This window comes from Mugil cephalus, chromosome 20 (assembly GCF_022458985.1).
Source record: "Mugil cephalus isolate CIBA_MC_2020 chromosome 20, CIBA_Mcephalus_1.1, whole genome shotgun sequence".
NCBI lineage: Eukaryota > Metazoa > Chordata > Actinopteri > Mugiliformes > Mugilidae > Mugil > Mugil cephalus.
In genome coordinates this window covers 13,884,925-13,901,747 of record NC_061789.1, presented here as the reverse complement: position 1 = coordinate 13,901,747, position 16,823 = coordinate 13,884,925, and the positions used below count along the sequence as shown (strand labels likewise).

At 40.4% G+C, this 16,823-nt stretch overlaps 3 protein-coding genes across 3 annotated transcripts in view; 2 read left to right on the top strand and 1 right to left on the bottom strand.

Moving 5' to 3' along the window:
- Nucleotides 1-2,917, top strand: part of LOC124997281 (growth arrest-specific protein 7-like) — a 28,147-nt gene extending 25,230 nt beyond the window's left edge. Inside the window, exon 14 of the mRNA XM_047570869.1 lies at nt 1,157-2,917. Coding sequence (XP_047426825.1) covers nt 1,157-1,270 — 114 coding nt within the window. The 3' untranslated portion in view covers nt 1,271-2,917. The remainder of the gene's footprint in view (nt 1-1,156) is intronic.
- Nucleotides 2,502-6,453, bottom strand: rcvrna (recoverin a). Its single transcript, XM_047570871.1, has 3 exons — nt 6,020-6,453; nt 5,380-5,491; nt 2,502-5,281 (listed from the first exon to the last, which is right to left on the bottom strand). Exons 1-3 carry the CDS (start codon nt 6,398-6,400, stop codon nt 5,163-5,165), a joined length of 612 nt encoding a protein of 203 aa, XP_047426827.1. The 5' UTR covers nt 6,401-6,453; the 3' UTR covers nt 2,502-5,162.
- Nucleotides 6,454-10,044: 3,591 nt separating this feature from the next.
- LOC124997282 (germ cell-specific gene 1-like protein) lies at nt 10,045-16,731 on the top strand. The gene is made up of 5 exons (XM_047570870.1): nt 10,045-10,668; nt 11,807-11,854; nt 12,636-12,788; nt 14,095-14,206; nt 14,927-16,731. The coding sequence occupies exons 1-5, from the start codon at nt 10,365-10,367 to the stop codon at nt 15,228-15,230; spliced, it is 921 nt and encodes a 306-aa protein (XP_047426826.1). The 5' UTR covers nt 10,045-10,364; the 3' UTR covers nt 15,231-16,731.
- The last annotated feature ends 92 nt before the right edge of the window (nt 16,732-16,823 follow it).

Genomic DNA, 16,823 nt, shown 5'->3' with positions numbered 1-16,823 from the left:
AGCGTAGGAATCTCCTGTAACAAGCGCGCTTCTCTGTGTGTGAGGTGACAAGATGAATTCAGCAGAGCTCACAAAGACTAGAGATAAACCCCCATGTACATATAATGTAATAGTTTAACTCTAATACTCACTTACTTTTTTTGGTACCAAGAACTGAAGGAATTGTTTTTTTCTCATCAGATTATAGACTAACAGTTATAAAGTTGAACTAAAACAAGACTAAAATCTAGATAATAAAGTAATTAAATGCAGCATTAAAGCCCTATTATGCAAGTATTGACGTTTGCACGCCCACGGTTTTGGATTTGAAGTCTCGTTTATGCCACTGCTAAGATGTAAACTCATGCTGAAATGAGCTGAAACCAAAACAACCAAGACAACTGCAGCTGGAGCATGACAAGTGATATTACGGACTAGTCCCACGGCCAGGTCATCGTCCTATTTACAGCCAGCGTCCAATAGCCGGCCCAGTCTGAGCTTTACTCTCGTCCTGTCATGTTGTCCAGACTGAAAATACTTAGCCTGCTGCTTCTTTTCCCATTACTTGTGGGGAGGAGGTGAAAGAAGTGTCCTTAGAATAAGGCAGCGTGCCATCAAAATGACTTGGAAGCTATTATTTTAAGGTAAAATAGCCACTTTATCTTTAAGACAAAGTGATGCAGCTTCCCATAGAGATCAATTCAATATCTAAGATGATATTGGAGCTGAGAAAGATGTTTTCTCAAAAAGCTCAAATGTATCAGACATGATACCAAATTAATTCCTGGGAAAAACAAGCGATGCATCGACGTCACCATCAGCCAAAGTACCTCACTGAAGGTAATATGCTTAAGTATTGCTATGGTCAACAAAGTATGTTTAACTCTGTGATGCTCGGTTCAAATTACTTTCCTGTGTAGTAGCTATTGATGCAGTTTTCAGCCGTACGCTCGCTGAGTAATGACACAATATTTCAAGCATGTATGTTGACTAAGACAAGAACACTTGCTACTTAAGCATCACTTTCTCTGCAACAATGTGGACAATGAGCTCTGTGTCGGCTACACAGTCGACTGTCGTGCAGACGAGCTAAACACCTGACCTCTCAGCTTCTTCTCTGACCTGCTACATGAACTCTGCTGCTTAACGAGGTCCCATCACTGTTAATGCGTTTCAGACGGTGGAGCCGGTCGACCAGCTGCTGCAGAACGTGGATCCAGCCAAAGACAGAGAGCTGTGGGTGAAAGAGAACAAAACCAGCGAGGTCCGGCCCGTGGACATGGACATATAGACCGTCCTGACGTCCCGTCTCAAGTATTAGCGCGTCCACAAAGTCGCAGAACACGTCTGATAACACTGGTCCGGGGACGGTGCATGTTCAGACTCTCTGACCGGAACAACTCGGAGGAAAGGTTCAAACTTAATGCAGTCTAAGTCCAGGAAACAGTGACGGATCAAAGTACCAGCATGTTCCTTCTAAATTTTAACCCTTAATCATAATCAACATTAGCTTATTGAATGCCATTTCACATATTCTGCTGTTTACCTGTTGTAAAGTTGAGACTATTAAAAAAAAAAAAAAAGATACGTATTTTAAATTGTTTAGTTTAGCTTCAATCAACACTTTTTCCAGTTTGAGAAACAAAAAACTAAAAAAGGAAAATGTCTAACTATTGATATTACCTTTATTTTAGATACTGAAGCTTATTGATATTGAACTTAGAATGAATATGATATATTTTCATATTTTGCTGGTTCATTTCGGTGGAGATGCATGTTTTGAATATGTTGCTTTTACTGTCTATGGAGAGCTGCACAGTTGTGGAACCACGATGGTTGTTTTTGGTATAGTTCATTGAATTTACACAAGGTATTCTGTATCTTGTAATAACTTAGGAGGTTGCTCATGAAAAAACAAAAAAACAAAAACACGTATTAGCATTAATAGAATCCAGTAACCTCAGTTGTCCAGAAACACACGACAGTGTTTTTTGGAATTCGATTACCACATGTCCCAACACATGGTCGATCAGATTTAGGCCGGGGTCTATTTTGGATCAGAGCGGAGGTTAGAGACGGTCCAAGTCACACTGAAACACCTGTTAGTGCCTAACGGTTATATACCTGGAATGTTCTTGATATATTCTTCTCTGCATCAGTGTACATTTGTACATAGTGGCTAGATGTATTTTGCCGTCTGATGTTGTAAGCGGTCGCGGACGTTCGGGCCGACGAGGTGTTTGCACTGTGCAATGTTGTTTGTTCTTATTTTTGGTAAATGTACAGAGAATATCTTTGCGGTGGTGTTCAGTGACGGGCCATGTTATTGGGAAAAAAGAGAACTTTTATCGGAGACTGCATGTACAGTACGTGTCTGTGTTTACATGTGTGTGTCTGTCTGTCGTCCTTACATTTTGTTGTGGTCTAGTTGTTCTGTGTTTATTTGGGTTGTCACCTTTTTTTTTTTCTTTTTTTTTAAACAATGAAATAACAAAGATCTTGATCCAGCTGACAGACACGACAAAAAATAAAAAAAATAAAAAAAATGCAATGTGAAAATAAATCTATGCTTAACAGCCTTACGAAAAACACACTGCTCATCTTTATTTGAATCAGGTGAACTGCAGCACATCCAGACTTTGCTTTACACGGCTTCATGCACACGTTTTGAATAGCGTATCTGTTGTAGAGGTTTTATCAGTGTGTGTCAATGTTGTGCACTAAGTGTTATGGCGAGTTATTACGTTCTAAATGTTCTTGACATGAATCGACGATGACGTGCCGGTTGAGTTAACTGCCCCTCTGTGGTGAACGTTTTTCATTAACGTGCATTAAATCCAATGTTCCCGATGTTTTAAGGATGTTTGATCATAGATGACCTCTGTCCAGGCGGTGTACTGAGGAATGCAGTGTTCAAAATAAATCTCCTCTTTCAAAATCAAATGTCATGCTGTGTGATTATGTAACTCTGCTGGGAGTTTGGGATTTCAGGGAGAGGAGGATAAAAATCAATGTTTACACAACGGCAAAAAAGAACAACACAAGGAAATATATATCTGAGCACATTTTGTTAGCATTAAGCCAAAAGACGGATCACACACTTGTGTCTTCTTCCACAAACCTCCTGACTCTCTGCTAATTATGGATGCGTTGAAGATTACAAAAATGTAATTAAAGGTTACCCTACATATTTAGAGTACACAGGAGTTATGGTGACCATCACCCACCCATTATTTATTACTACCATGACATGTCACATGAAAAATATTCTTGCATTGTGTTGCGTTCAGTGCCAATATGATCCTAACACTAGAGTAAGGAGGTTGTTTGTCTCATCTGACCTTCAGCTCCTAATAGGATCGGCTTACGCAGACGGATTGTTAACCTGAGCCTAATTCCCTGTCATAAGGCGCTCTCGCCCAGACTTTCTTGCTATCAACCTAATGAATGAATCCGAGTGTGAAAAAACAAGCTGCCAGTCATGAGAGAGTGAACTGGCCAGTCAGAAACATCACCGAGGGCGGCGGGCAGAGCGGAGCAGGTCAGGGTACAGAGGCTGTCGCACAAAGTCAGAAAGCAGAGCAAACGGGGACAGTGAACACTTCGATGCTACAATAATAAACACAGCAAACTAATGTAGCGATGCCATTTTTAAATTAAATACGATTTGACATGCTTTAACACTCATTCCCTAAAGGCTAAATGCTAAAGAGAGCTCTGTAAGCTAGTTAGCCACACAAGTTTATCTGATCTGTGGGTTTAATGGTGTTTTCCCTGAAAATATTTGATACTACTGACATTTCCAGAGTAATGTAAGATGAATGAAGTCCCAACGACAGGCAAATGTAAAATAATTAAAATATGTTATTCTCCTAACTAGGCTAAACGCGGTTTAGCTAGGCTAGTTTCTCCCCAAAGAGATTTAAAATTTGGCAGTGAGCTTTGTTTTCTCAGGATAACAACAAAACGGAGCTTGTTTTCCTGAGATAATTAACTCAAGACCTCAAGAAATCGGGAGAAATTAAGTCGTTATCACGGGAAAACTGAGGAAAGCTTAGGGCTTCCGTGAACAGCTAAACAAATGTAATTAAGTCTATAGCAAGTCACATCGATCATTCAAATTTAAGTGTGTGAATTAGCTTCGTGTTTACTTCCTTCGCACCAGCTAGCATGAATACAATCACTAGTCTGGTTTTCTAGTTCATATTACTTTTTTATGATCTCATAAATGATTCACGTGTTTGGTAACACATCAAAAGTCACATCCTGCTGTTCAGGCAGTTTAATGATGACAGTATTTTAAATACAAATCCACAGCTGGGAGAAGTGTGGAACATTAAAACATGACACTATTGCTGCCTTCAAATGGTTTTGTGTTCTGTGACTAATTAATGGCACACTCTTGTAGTGTTCATCATAACAGGAAATGATCTGAGGTCAAGTTTCCGACGCGTTTGGTGCCCGGTGTTTCCAAAATGGCGGAATTGGACGGTAAGTTAATATGTTTAAATTCAGACATACAGCGTTTTCTTTTTAAATTTGTAATATATCTGAAGGAAATGTTGATATTTATAATGGACTAGACCTTTCTGTATGCCTTTACATTTTCTACATTGGGTTAGCCGCTCGTTAGCATGCTAACTGTTAGCCTCGCGGCTTCTAGTCGTGACCGTTGCCTTGCAACCATCTTTGGTGACACCACTGCTATTTCTTATTATATTGGAAAATATAAAACAAACCAAATGTGTGCTTGTTTCCTCTTCACCTCTCATCGTTTGAGCTATTAAGCTAGCTAGTTTTTCCTCTTTCTTTTCTTTATTAAGAAACTACACATTGTATTTATAGTCTACATTTTCTCTGTGCCCTTCAGAATATCCAAACAAAGTGTTTCTAACTTCAGTGCAGTTAAATTGTTTTTTTTTTACCCACCAATTTGGATGGCCTTTCCTCTGTTCCTCAAATGCTATTATTTTCTTGCTTTATGGGAGCAAAGACAAAAACAAGATGCTGGTTGGCTCTTAGTCAAAACAGACCACCCCCACAAAAAAACATTAAATTAAGTAAAAAAAGAGAGAACTCAGGGAAAGCGGACAAGCAGTGAGAAGATGTAAACACAAAAATGAAACTGAGTCTTGAAATCACATGTGGGAGGGCTTTTCTGCCCCCGTCTTGTAGCCCACGCACTATTGCTTCTTCTCTTTCAGCTTGTCTTTGATTTTTTGCGGCTCATCGTATTGTATCAAGCGCAGGATGTCCTTGTTGTCCATCACACCCTGAATGAATTCTCCCTCCAAGATTTTATCTGTGAAGGAGGAGAACGACACGCGTCACAACAGCTTCAGCGAATGCTTGCAAAGGTGAAAGGAAATCAGTTTGGAGAAGAGATGAAGTGTGAATTACCGTTGTCCTTCTTCCCGAAAAATGCCCAGATTTTCTCAGCCCTCTTCTCTGGTGTGTTTTCATCTTCAGGGAGGTTCTTCTGATCATCCACAGGAATCATGTTGAATATCGACTGCGGGACAGTAAGTAGGTTTTAAACAAAACTACTTTAGCCAGTAAATTAAAAAATATTCACTTAAATAAAAGATATTTATATGCAGTTCATCATTTATCATCACACATTTGCAGGTTACAGCTTCGCAAATCCAACATTGTTTTGCACGTTCATTTTACTTAGTAAATTGGTGTAATTTGGGTTATAGGCTCTCTAAAACAATGTAATCTGTGAAATTATGATGGGCAATATACACCTAGTTTTACAGACTGCAAAAAAAATAAAATAAATAAAATATAATCTCTGCTTATTATTCTGCTAATAAAGATTCAAAAAAAGGTATGTTATATTATGTACGCTCATATTATGTAGCCCTAAATTTTGTTATTCAGCAAAGCATCTTTGTTTTTGTTACTGCACAGAATAAAGTGATCAAATGCAATATGAGCCAAGCCCAAAATAAATAAATGAAACCAATATTTAAATTTTTCCCATCTGTATTTTACAATTTACACATAGGACAAAGTAAGAATAAAGTATAAGTACCCTAACGATCTCTAGGATTTCATTTTTGCTGATGGTTCCATTTCCGTCCACGTCATACAAGGCAAAGGCCCATTCCAGCTTCTGCAGAGTCTTTCCCCCAGAGGTGAGATGCAGTGCGACAATGTACTCCTTAAAGTCTAAAGTGCCGTCTGCGTTGGTGTCAAAACTCCTGAAGACATGCCGTGCGTACGCTGTGGGGTCTGCATCTGGGAAGAAGCTGGCGTAGATGCCTTCAAACTGCTGCTTACTTATCTTCCCGCTGGGACACTCTTTCAGGAAGGACTGGTACCAGGTGCAGAGCTCGGCCTCGGAGTATTTGGTGTTGGATTTCAGATCTTCCAGGAGTCCCTTCGACAAAGCACTGCTCTTCGTATTCCCCATCCTGCTCAAAAAAGGTAACCTTCCTCGTTCGTGTTACTCTGCCTTGTGTTCACTCTGCAAGCCCCTCAAGGTGCCAAATGGGATTATTGTCATCACTATCTAAATCCAGACAGCTGTCTTGAAGATTAAGAGGATAACCACGTCACACAGCTATGACACCTTTTTTAAAGACACAGTTAAATACAGGAGTGTAAGCAGAGGATTAAACACAGCAGGTGGCTTCAAAGTTCAACATCTGTCAAACCCTGAACTGTATTTTACACCATGTAAACGTACATTTGTTAGTGGAATGAGTCTTTGTTCTAAGACCGATTACGTTTTTCACACAATACTACACGAAAAAGGATTAAATATACATTTCAACAAAACATCACTTTATTTGGTGTACAGAAAGGTGTGTTAGTGTTTATATATTGTGATTAACGTTGCCTCAAAATACATTTAAGAATTTGATCAGAGTTTGATACACCTCAAAATAAGCTACTTACCAAACACAGAGGAGTTCCCCAAGAGTCTGTTATGGGTCCTATTCTGTTTATCATTCAGCCTTTTATTGGGACACTCAAACTACAAGCCTGGTGTTATATAACTGATGTTATAGGGTTCAGTTTAGTTTGACACTAGTTTAAACACAAACAAACCTCAATTTGTGTTTTATTCTAAAAGAAGAGTTACATGTAGTGCAGGTCATGTAGTTGCATGTATTCTTAAAAATGAATGATGGGAGACCATAATACCAGGATTAAAACTCAACTAATCAACAAATAACACTTCTTTTACATGGTTCCAGTAGTAAGTACTGAGCTTAGGAAGCCTGCTTCATTCTCATAGGATAAACTACATTCAGTTCATAGAGTATTATTACATCCTGCCTTAGCTTCTTTAATCACAGCTGTAGATGACTGTAATATATTCTCATGACTTTTTATTGGTTTTGTTTTATAGCTTTTGTTCCTATGTGTGTGGCGAGCAAATGTTCTGCTATATAAGGTCTTGGATCTAAATCCAAATAACTAAAGAGAAAATATGTTGAAAATCAAGAGGACAGTGAGGGATTCAGATGATGTTTGGGTGCCTGGGGCCGCCGTGCAACCCCATGTGGTGTCGGCTGCTCATCCGCAGTGGGACGAGATTATCCGCATCTCCAATATAATAGTCTCAGGCCAGATTACAATACCACCTGCTGCACTGGTGCCAAAACCACAACAAGTGAAAGTTAATTAAAAAAAAAACAGGGTAAGTGGAGTGGATGGCATGGTGGAATGGTTAAAAAGATAACTGTAAACTCACATGAATGCAGTGTGGATTCAGGTGAGAGAAAATTAAGCGCCGTCACGCTGTGAGATGAGATATAAAATTTAATATAACTTGTTGACGTAGTGATGTGCAGGCTGCTGCATCTGCTTTACATTCTAGGGAAAAGAAGTGATGCTGTTGCCAAAAAGTCTATATAGGGAGGTCTGGGCAGATGGAAGGGTCGACAAAACACTGGATTTTAACACAGGAGATTGCTATAAATTTCTTTTCTCAAATTGATACGTTTTAACAAAACGTAACGTTAACTGATTGTCTGGCTTTGTTTTCCTCTCCAACCACTAAACATAATCTAGTTGTCTAACTTTCCAAATCAGATTAGGATACCCTGAATCATTCTTTAACCTTCAAATGATCATCTCGGGCCTTTACATAATCTCTCCGGTTTTGTCATAAAATGCACAGAATGCGAGGCATCCCGATCTCGGAGAAAAAGGCATTCAGTCAAACCTCACATCTGTCACCTGTGTATGCCAGCAGGTATTATTACGTAAAAAGCAATGAGTCAAGGAAGTATTCACGGTTCAGCTGGCTTACCACTTCATCAAATGTATCACTGGACTTACTTATCCTACATGGAAGCCAATGTTTTCAGAATAATCTCTTTATATTCAGGGAGACTACTCAGGCCCTGTTCAGACCTTGTACTAACATGCTTCCTGGGCAATCCAACGTCAAGTAGCGATCTTTTACTACCTGCACTTACACCTGGCGTTAACATGGGTCTCCACCATTGACATCTATATGCTATGAACAAACCCATCAAAGCCATCACCCACTGGATTCTGAACCTCGAAAATGAAGCCTAGAGTGGCTGAACCTTAACTCCCCCCACACTCGGATACTCCAAATATGGATATGAGTCATGTTGGGGCGGAGCTAAAGCAGCCTGGACATTGAGACCCTCCCATCTAATTCTCCGCTACCTGTTAGCTCAGACCACCACCTGTCACTCAAAGCGGGAATGCCCTTAATTATACAGAATGTTAAACCTTAATAAAGTTACAGTTGTCATAAATAATGAAATAAACTATTGCTTCAAAATGTTTTTTGTAACAGGCCATAAACATGTTCAGTAATGCTGTAATGTTGGGCTTTTTAACATGGGGGTCTATGGGGATTTGCTCCCTTTTGGAGCCTCAAGTGGTCACTCAGTGAACTGCAGTTTTTGGCACTTGTTTCATCGATGAGACCTCGATGTTGCCCCTTGGTCTCCACATGTGTGTCCAGCTAGCTCTCCAGATCCGATCTTAGTTTTGCGCTCTGTATGCAAATATACATCACCTGCAGCGCTTTTTCCATTTAATCCAATCATTTATAAAAGCAGTTGTGCGCTTTTTAACTAATGAATAAGTATGAGTAGGAGGTCTTGGTGCATTCACGCTACCAAAGGAATGTGGACAAATGCAAACTAAAGCAAGGCCTTAGTTCACATCTGTCGTGGTGTTGAGATACAAATTTGATACCACTATAAATGTGGGCAATCTGGAAGACAGAGAAAAATAACAAAAAGAGAAAACACTACAGTCATTGACTGTTATTATAACATTATCGATTTAGATGCAAGTAGGATACCATCAAACGTGGCATCATCTTTAAATTTCACGTCCCCAGTGGAGCACAGTTGGGGTTGTCATGCACAAAACAAATTGTCCTTACCTGACTTGGATACATTCATGGCCTAGATCTAGAAGAATGTTTCCCTTTAAGCTCTGATGTTTTCATTTGTGTGAGTCACAAAACATGACAAGGTTGCTGTGATTGAGGAAACGTTCATGCTTCATATCCAAGTTAAGACGTCTCCGTGACAATGTGCTGAGGCACGGCAGAGCCGCGGGGGCTGAACGCTGAGGCATTCAATTTTTAAACGAGATTCCCGCAGCCCAAACCAACTGTGACACGTTTGCTTCCGAAAGTACGAGCTGCAGGACTTTGTGACAAGACTAATGATGTCAAATTAAAGAGGCGAAAAGACAAATGCATCAGATCAAAAGGAGCAGACGTTTCCCTGCTAGCATCTGTCATCTCCTCCGCACACTCCTGCAAGTAATATATCTTCTGTCTGTGTGTGCCACATCAGCAAGCTATTGGGCATGAGGAGATTTGCCCTGCATGCGCGCACACACATTATGGATGGATTTTCATATGAGACTGTACACATTATGTCACGGATAACCGACTGTAAAACAGATGCTTGATCTTCCGCCTGTGGCTTTGCAAATACAGGAAAAAAGATCAGGAAAATATAAGAAAAAGCTTGACATGGATTACAGTTTAAGCCCTCTAATAGTAATCTTTTTGTTTTCTTTGCTCAAAGGAAGTCTGGACTATAATTTGCCATTTGTAATGGATGATATTGAAGGCAAAGATTTGTGGGAGGGGAGGAGCGACGGACGAGCGGTAGAAAGAGTGAAGGACTTCAAATGACGGCCGTGGGTTTCTATTGTTTCTGCGGAAGTGCAGAGAATGCACAGCAGCACACGGGCAGAGGCAGCGGAGGGATGTGCGCAACTCTCACCAGAGGAGCCCCGGACGCAACAAGATTATGAAGATTTCATATATCTGCTGGGAGGCAAAACACGGTGGCTACATATCGAAAAGCCAGGATTAGTTGCCTTTTCATTTCATTTCCTCTGGCCTGGCCTCGACCATGAGGTTAGAGCGAGGGCGGCGGGCTTCTCTGGCGCTCACCCTTAACTTCGTGGCGTTTGCCTTTGCCTTGTCCGCGGTGTGCACCAGCTACTGGTGCGAGGGAACCAGGAAAGTGCCCAAGCCCTTCTGCACGGGGCCGCCGCTGAAGGTGAAGCAGTCGTTCTGCATCCGCTTCAACAGCTCCAACCTCAACGACAGCCGCTTGGTCCAGTACATCTTTGAGACCGGAGAGGATAAGTTTCTCATGCGGAAGTTCCACGCAGGAATATTTTACTCCTGCGAGCAGTCCGCCGACATGAATGGTAAGAAAACTGTAAGCGCCGGGACAGGAAGTGATGATGGAGGAAGTGGTGAAAAAATGACTCTCTTATACATACTGTGCGTACAAACAGAAATGTCTGCGTGGTTATTTCGGTTGAACCATAAGTAAGTTCACTTTTGTAGCTTTTTATTGGGGTCTGGAACATTTTTGTGTCTCTAGCTGCTTTACAATTTGATAAAACTACATTATGTGAAGACTTGTTGCTTAGTTTGTAATAAAAAAAGGGATGGCTGCAAGAGGTTAATTTAAATTGAATGGAACAAAGCAAATGGGAAAGTGAATATATATCACTATTCCACTTAAAGATAAATCCCATAAATCAAAACATAGGATGTAATTACTACTACTGTCATTTTCTGTTGAGGATTTTAAATCATACTGAAAGAATTCAAGCAGTAGCATCAGATTATATTTACATATAAAGAAATATGGTGTCACTTTTCCATTTTATTTCATTTTATTTTAGCAAAGCTACCAGATTATAAGCGTTTCTCTCAGCGTCGCATGCAAGCAGCCCCATTTGGTTTCATAAGCCCCGGGTAAAATAAGTTTGTATAAGGATTTGCATGCAGCTAAAAGATAAATTGTCAATCTAATCTACCGACCTCCACCAACATGGCCAGTGTATTTATATAACCAGTTTCTCAGAAATGCCACAACGTATCGTCCGATGCTCTCAACATCTCCTCCTAAGTCCATGTTTGTGACTGTCTCCTTCAGTAAGATGGCTTTTTGTGAGCTGAGTTTTTAACAGAATACATCTTTTTTTTTTTCAAAATATTACTTTTTTCTCAAAAGGTGTTTTTTTGCTGAATAATATCACTTTCCTGTGAAAGGGAAAACATGTCATATGCATATGTTGGTATAATATTAATGCTTATAATGCTTACTTTTTACTTTGTGTTACTCACTTCTCAAATCGCTTATTTTAATTCCTATAATCAAAATGTTCTCTCAGCTGAAGATGTAGAAATGTGACATTTGTTTATAGACAAACGTAACCATTAGCTCCATGATCTTTGCAAATGGATAGTTAATATTTACTTGGGTTGAACACAAACTTCAAGATACTCATTTCCTCTCATTAGAACAACATTTAATAGCTTTTATTCTTACAGGATTTGACTGTCGAGACTTCTTTGAGATTGCACCTGAACATGAAAGAGGTTGGTAAAATTGCATTTTGTAAAATGTGTTTGGTTTTATTTCATTTTTATCCCGAGCTGTCGTGAAATTGAGCTGCAAATTGGGAGATTTCCGGCGCCCTGTTACTGGAAGTCGTCCTCATTAGAAGTCATTTTGAAACTGTTCAGCTCTGACAAAATTCTGTCACTCTCAGTCCTCAATCTTCTACGGCTCAGATTAGTAGAAACTTCCTTGGCTCCGGACGTTTCGAAGTTTCAAACTTACAGAGGAGCGTCGTTAACACTGGACTTCAATCAGTTTTTAATGAAGCTGGCTACTGTGCTTCACAAATTCAAGAACATTTTAGTCATACTAAAAATCATTAAAAAGTTATCTTTGGTAAATATCACTGAGCTAAGAAAACTAGTTTTAGATGAAGTTGAATCAACAGAATTTCAGTCACAATGACGGGAGGTGTTGGGGTGGATATTGGGTCTACAAAACATTAAATCCTCACTCCAAAGATCAGGATTGCATTGTCATCATGTTGCCAACAAACTCGACACAAAAAATAATGTAACCAGGAAGTCCTCCTATAGTAGGACCTCACCTTTGCAAGGCGTGCGTATATACTGAAGAGCATACGCGGCTGCTGTCCCAATTTTATAAACCCAGCAAATGTGCTTCAGATGTGCAGACCTAAAAGGAGAAGACCTGTTATACTGCCTTTAGACAACGGGATTATTCATCTGGAACATGGTATTATGAGGACAACACAAGTCATTTCTGCGTCCCTCCTTTCTGTTTCCTGCGTGTGCCCAGGGGTGCTGTGGTTGTGCATCGTGGCTGAGACTCTGTACCTCACCCTGCTCTTCATGGGTGGAGCTCTGATGACTCTGGAGCAGTGCCCCTGCTACAGCGTCATGAACAAGCTGAAGCTCAGTGCCTTCGCTGCCGTGTGCACTGCACTGTCAGGTAACATCCCTCATCAGCACTTATCATGAAACAAATCACCGAGTTATATTTGCTGTTTCCTCTTTCTGTATCAACGCTAAGTGGAGCAAATCGATGTAATTTGACTTTAAAATCTGCGCTGAAGTAACGCAGCTGTAAATGAGTAAAGGAAGGAGCAGGGCAGGAGGTCACGCAGCCCCCAACGAGGTGAGGCTGACAGTCGGCGAGCGTTCAGAGCAGCTAACTTAACTGTGTCCACTCACCGCCTCGGAGGATTTACTGGTTTGTGGACTAATCGGATTGAAGCCGACGCTTTGCCAAGACCTGCCCAGAGGAGCTCCCTCCCCACCCCTCTACTCCTCCATCCCCTAACACCCATCCCCCCCATGGTTATGAGTTAATCCCAAGAAAAGCAGCTGTGGAGAGGCAGGCTACTGGATGGAGGGAGGCCATCACCGGACAGACCACTTCACCTTCACCACTTCATGTCTGCATGTCGTTTTTTCTCTGCAACTGTACATAAAGTCGCATAAAGAGTGCAGCACAGTCCATTAAAGCAAACAGTTTTGTAATAATAATCTATCAATTGGGAGATTTCCCAAGCGATTTGACATATTTACTCATTATAAATCATAAAATGCTGACATAAGAAAGAGACATTGGCAATAAAACAATGTAACAATAGTCAGCAGACTGATTCAGGTCCCCTCCCATAGTGAACGCTACATAAATTCTTTTATACCCTACTCTATCCAGATGTATAACAGCTCACCTTTGTGTGACAATTAGGCTACTATGACAAATTAATTTCTCTTGTGGATCATTAAACTCTGTCTAAGTTTAAGTCTAAAAAATAATGTTACCATAAACAACAACTACAATTAGCATAAAAATAGCAGCATAAAGACCATCAAGTATTTATGTACAAAGTAAAAAATAGCATAAAAATTGTAAAACCAACATAATGCTAACATGAAAAAAAAATCTGTGTTTTTAGAGTTAGTTTTTAAGGGTAAAAACATAATGCATGATAAAAATATGAACATAAAAATGGTAGCATAAAAAGTTAGCATAAACTACCATTTCGATACAACGTTAATATTAGCGGAAAAAAACTAATATTAGCTAACATGTAAAAAGAAGCATATGCACAACTAACTAGCACGAATTTGAAATAATAATTAAGCTAATATGAAAACAAAAATGTCAACAGTGACCAAAGCATAAAAATACTGATGGCATAAAAATTTCCGAAAGGAGCGAACAGGTCCTTTGTGTAAATGGAGAAAATGTACATTACACTGCACTGATTTGCTCTTGTTCTCAGGCCTTTGTGGGATGGTAGCCCACATGATGTTTACCACCATATTCCAGCTGGCTGTTGCCATGGGGCCAGAAGACTGGAGGCCCAAGACCTGGGACTACAGCTGGTCTTATGCGTAAGTACCTTTCACATCTTAAGAAAAACCTACCATCCCAACAAAACCTTACATAGCTTCAGTGCAATGCATTGTGGGCTTAGGGGGTAATTGGAAAGTCTGATTACGTTGCGCGAGGCTGCACTTGTGTTTTGTTGTTGTCCTTTTATTTTTTATTTTGACATTAATGTTAGCCAACAACAAACAGCTGCATTCAACGATGGTTTTAGACTCCAGCTGACACAAGTAAAACTCAGTGACTCCAGGAGACAGGTTAGTGTTACCGTGAGCCGAACATACCGGAGAATTCTGCCCTTATCGACACAACTAACGTTCTGAACAATTAAGTCTGCTGCTCTGTTAAATTTATTGGCGCTCCTTAAAGTGAATGGAGTACCAATGTAAACAAACAGTCTTTGACCCTAAAAATGGCACTCGTGACCCACAATGCATTGCACGATCATGTGACCTTTCAAGCCCTATACAAGTGGGAATCAATGCTACTGTTAACAAGCTTAAGAGTCTCCACATTCTCAGTAAAATTCATAGTAAGATAAATTTGCCAAAATGTTTCATTCTGGTTTCAAGGGCCGATTTGATTTCTTGTTGTTAACCAAACACAACCAGCATTGAGTTTTTCATTGTTCCCATGTGTTGCATAGAGGTAGGATTTCTGTTGATTGTTGAAGACTTTAGAGAACAGTGACTTCAATCTAATACTGTTCTCAAACCTCTTCTCAGTTTAGCGTGGGGCTCCTTTGGCACCTGCATGGGCTCTGCAGTGACGGCGCTGAACAGGTACACAAAGACCATCATAGAGTTTAAGTATAAGCGGCGGAACATCGAGAAGACCCTGATGGTCAAGCAGAAGATGATCGACATGGACCTCCCCGATCAGATGTGGGACATGTACCTGACTGCCGTACCGGTTGATGCAGAGACGCCACTAGAACTGCTGGCCAACGGCCACAAACCACCCACAGGAACAACATACGTGGTTGAAATGGACGATGTACCGGAACAACAGGGAGAGGCTTATTGTTAAAAACGGAGTCGACATCCTTCCCTGCTGCGACCCACTGGACCAGTTTTAGGGGCTGAATTTCCTCGTCCTAAATTGACTCTTGTTCCTGGATTTAAGCGTCTAATACGGGAGAATATTTGTTCCTCTCTACACATCCAGTGTGTGTCTAGGAAGCCAGAGCCCAGATTCTTTTTGCAGAAATAATGTGACATCGTGGGCTTTGAGAAACAACATGCATTTAATCAAATCTTTCCATGCAATATTATCTGAGGGAGGAAGGGGGAAGCCGTAGCTTCAGTGTCTTCACTCTGGGATGTGGCAGTCTACCAGACATGCAACATCCTTCTCATCTGCTTCAGCATCAGCCGAATTCATCCCTTCCACTCAATCTGCATAAAAGCACTGTGGTGGATGAGGTCTGGGGAGAAGAGCAGTGAATACACAACAGTACCATCACGTCCATCACCATCCCGTGGACTTGACTCTCTTGCAAATGACTGTTAACACTTAATGTTGGAAAATCAAATGACTACAAGGAGACAGAATATTGACAGTGATGCTCCAAATAGATGGAAACAATGAAAAAAGATCATAAAGTGATAAGAAACAACCACAAAGGCACACAACATGACCACACAGAGATAATACAATGACCTCAAAGGCACACAAACAACCACATGAAATGACTCAATGACCACATGAACTTGCAGCACGTGTGTGTTTCTGTCAGTTTTGAGGTGTTGCTCCTCTGTTGGATGTGTGGCTGGCCTCTAGCTTGTCTCTTCTGATTTTGCAGAGCAGTGTCAGCTCATGGGTTCAACACCTGGTATTTCTTGACATGTTTGCCAATACGTCTGAGAGTTTTGGTGAAAATACTGCATGTTCGATGCTAAATCAGAAATGACTTCATGTCATGTTTGACCACAGCGGCTGCTGCCCTAAGTTACCATTTATTGGATGTTTTATTGTTATTGGGGAAGCGCATATACAGAGCACCAGACTAACAGATGGAGTCAAGGGAATACTCTCTGTGGATTAAGACTGACATCTATTGGAAGTAGAAAATACAAGCAGACCTTACAGTTTATCTGTCTCTGAGGCCGCAACGAAGCTGCAAAATAATGCTTTTCAATGAACTGGTTGCAAACAGCTTAACTGAGCTCAAAAACAAAAATCCAATTATTGACATTATTGTTGAAGTTGTCTTTATCATCTTATTCCATCATGCGCTTGTTCTCCCTGCAGAGGCACCAGCAGTGTTGCTGTGGTGGCTCAAGTAATCTCATTAGGTGGCGGGAATCCAAAATATAATGCGCTCGCTGGGGGTGGGGGGAGCTGTGGCAGTTTGGGGGCTGTCTTTTTTAATTTAATCTTTTTTTTTTTCTTTTTTTGCTCTTCTTTTTAGTTATAAAACAAAATAAAAAAACACAGTATAAAACAGGATTGGTCTGCTGGGGTGAGCCAGACAGAAGCAAACAATTACATGACACAAAGCTAGCTATGCTAACCTTATTAACCACAGGTTAGGACTTCTTACCCTATCAACACACTATGGATAAAATATAATATTATTCTGATTGAGATATTTTAGTCTGAACCAAAACAGTAAGCAGG

Excerpts from the sequence above, each read along its gene's own strand:
- rcvrna (XM_047570871.1), bottom strand. The coding sequence starts at position 6,400 with ATGGGGAATACGAAGAGCAGTGCTTTGTCGAAGGGACTCCTGGAAGAT. Across the intron at positions 5,492-6,019 it reads AAATCCTAGAGATCGTTAGG|TCGATATTCAACATGATTCC; the intron begins GTACTTATACTT and ends ACTGTCCCGCAG. Across the intron at positions 5,282-5,379 it reads TTTCGGGAAGAAGGACAACG|ATAAAATCTTGGAGGGAGAA; the intron begins GTAATTCACACT and ends CCTCCTTCACAG.
- LOC124997282 (XM_047570870.1), top strand. The coding sequence starts at position 10,365 with ATGAGGTTAGAGCGAGGGCGGCGGGCTTCTCTGGCGCTCACCCTTAAC. Across the intron at positions 11,855-12,635 it reads TGCACCTGAACATGAAAGAG|GGGTGCTGTGGTTGTGCATC; the intron begins GTTGGTAAAATT and ends GCGTGTGCCCAG. Across the intron at positions 14,207-14,926 it reads GACTACAGCTGGTCTTATGC|TTTAGCGTGGGGCTCCTTTG; the intron begins GTAAGTACCTTT and ends ACCTCTTCTCAG.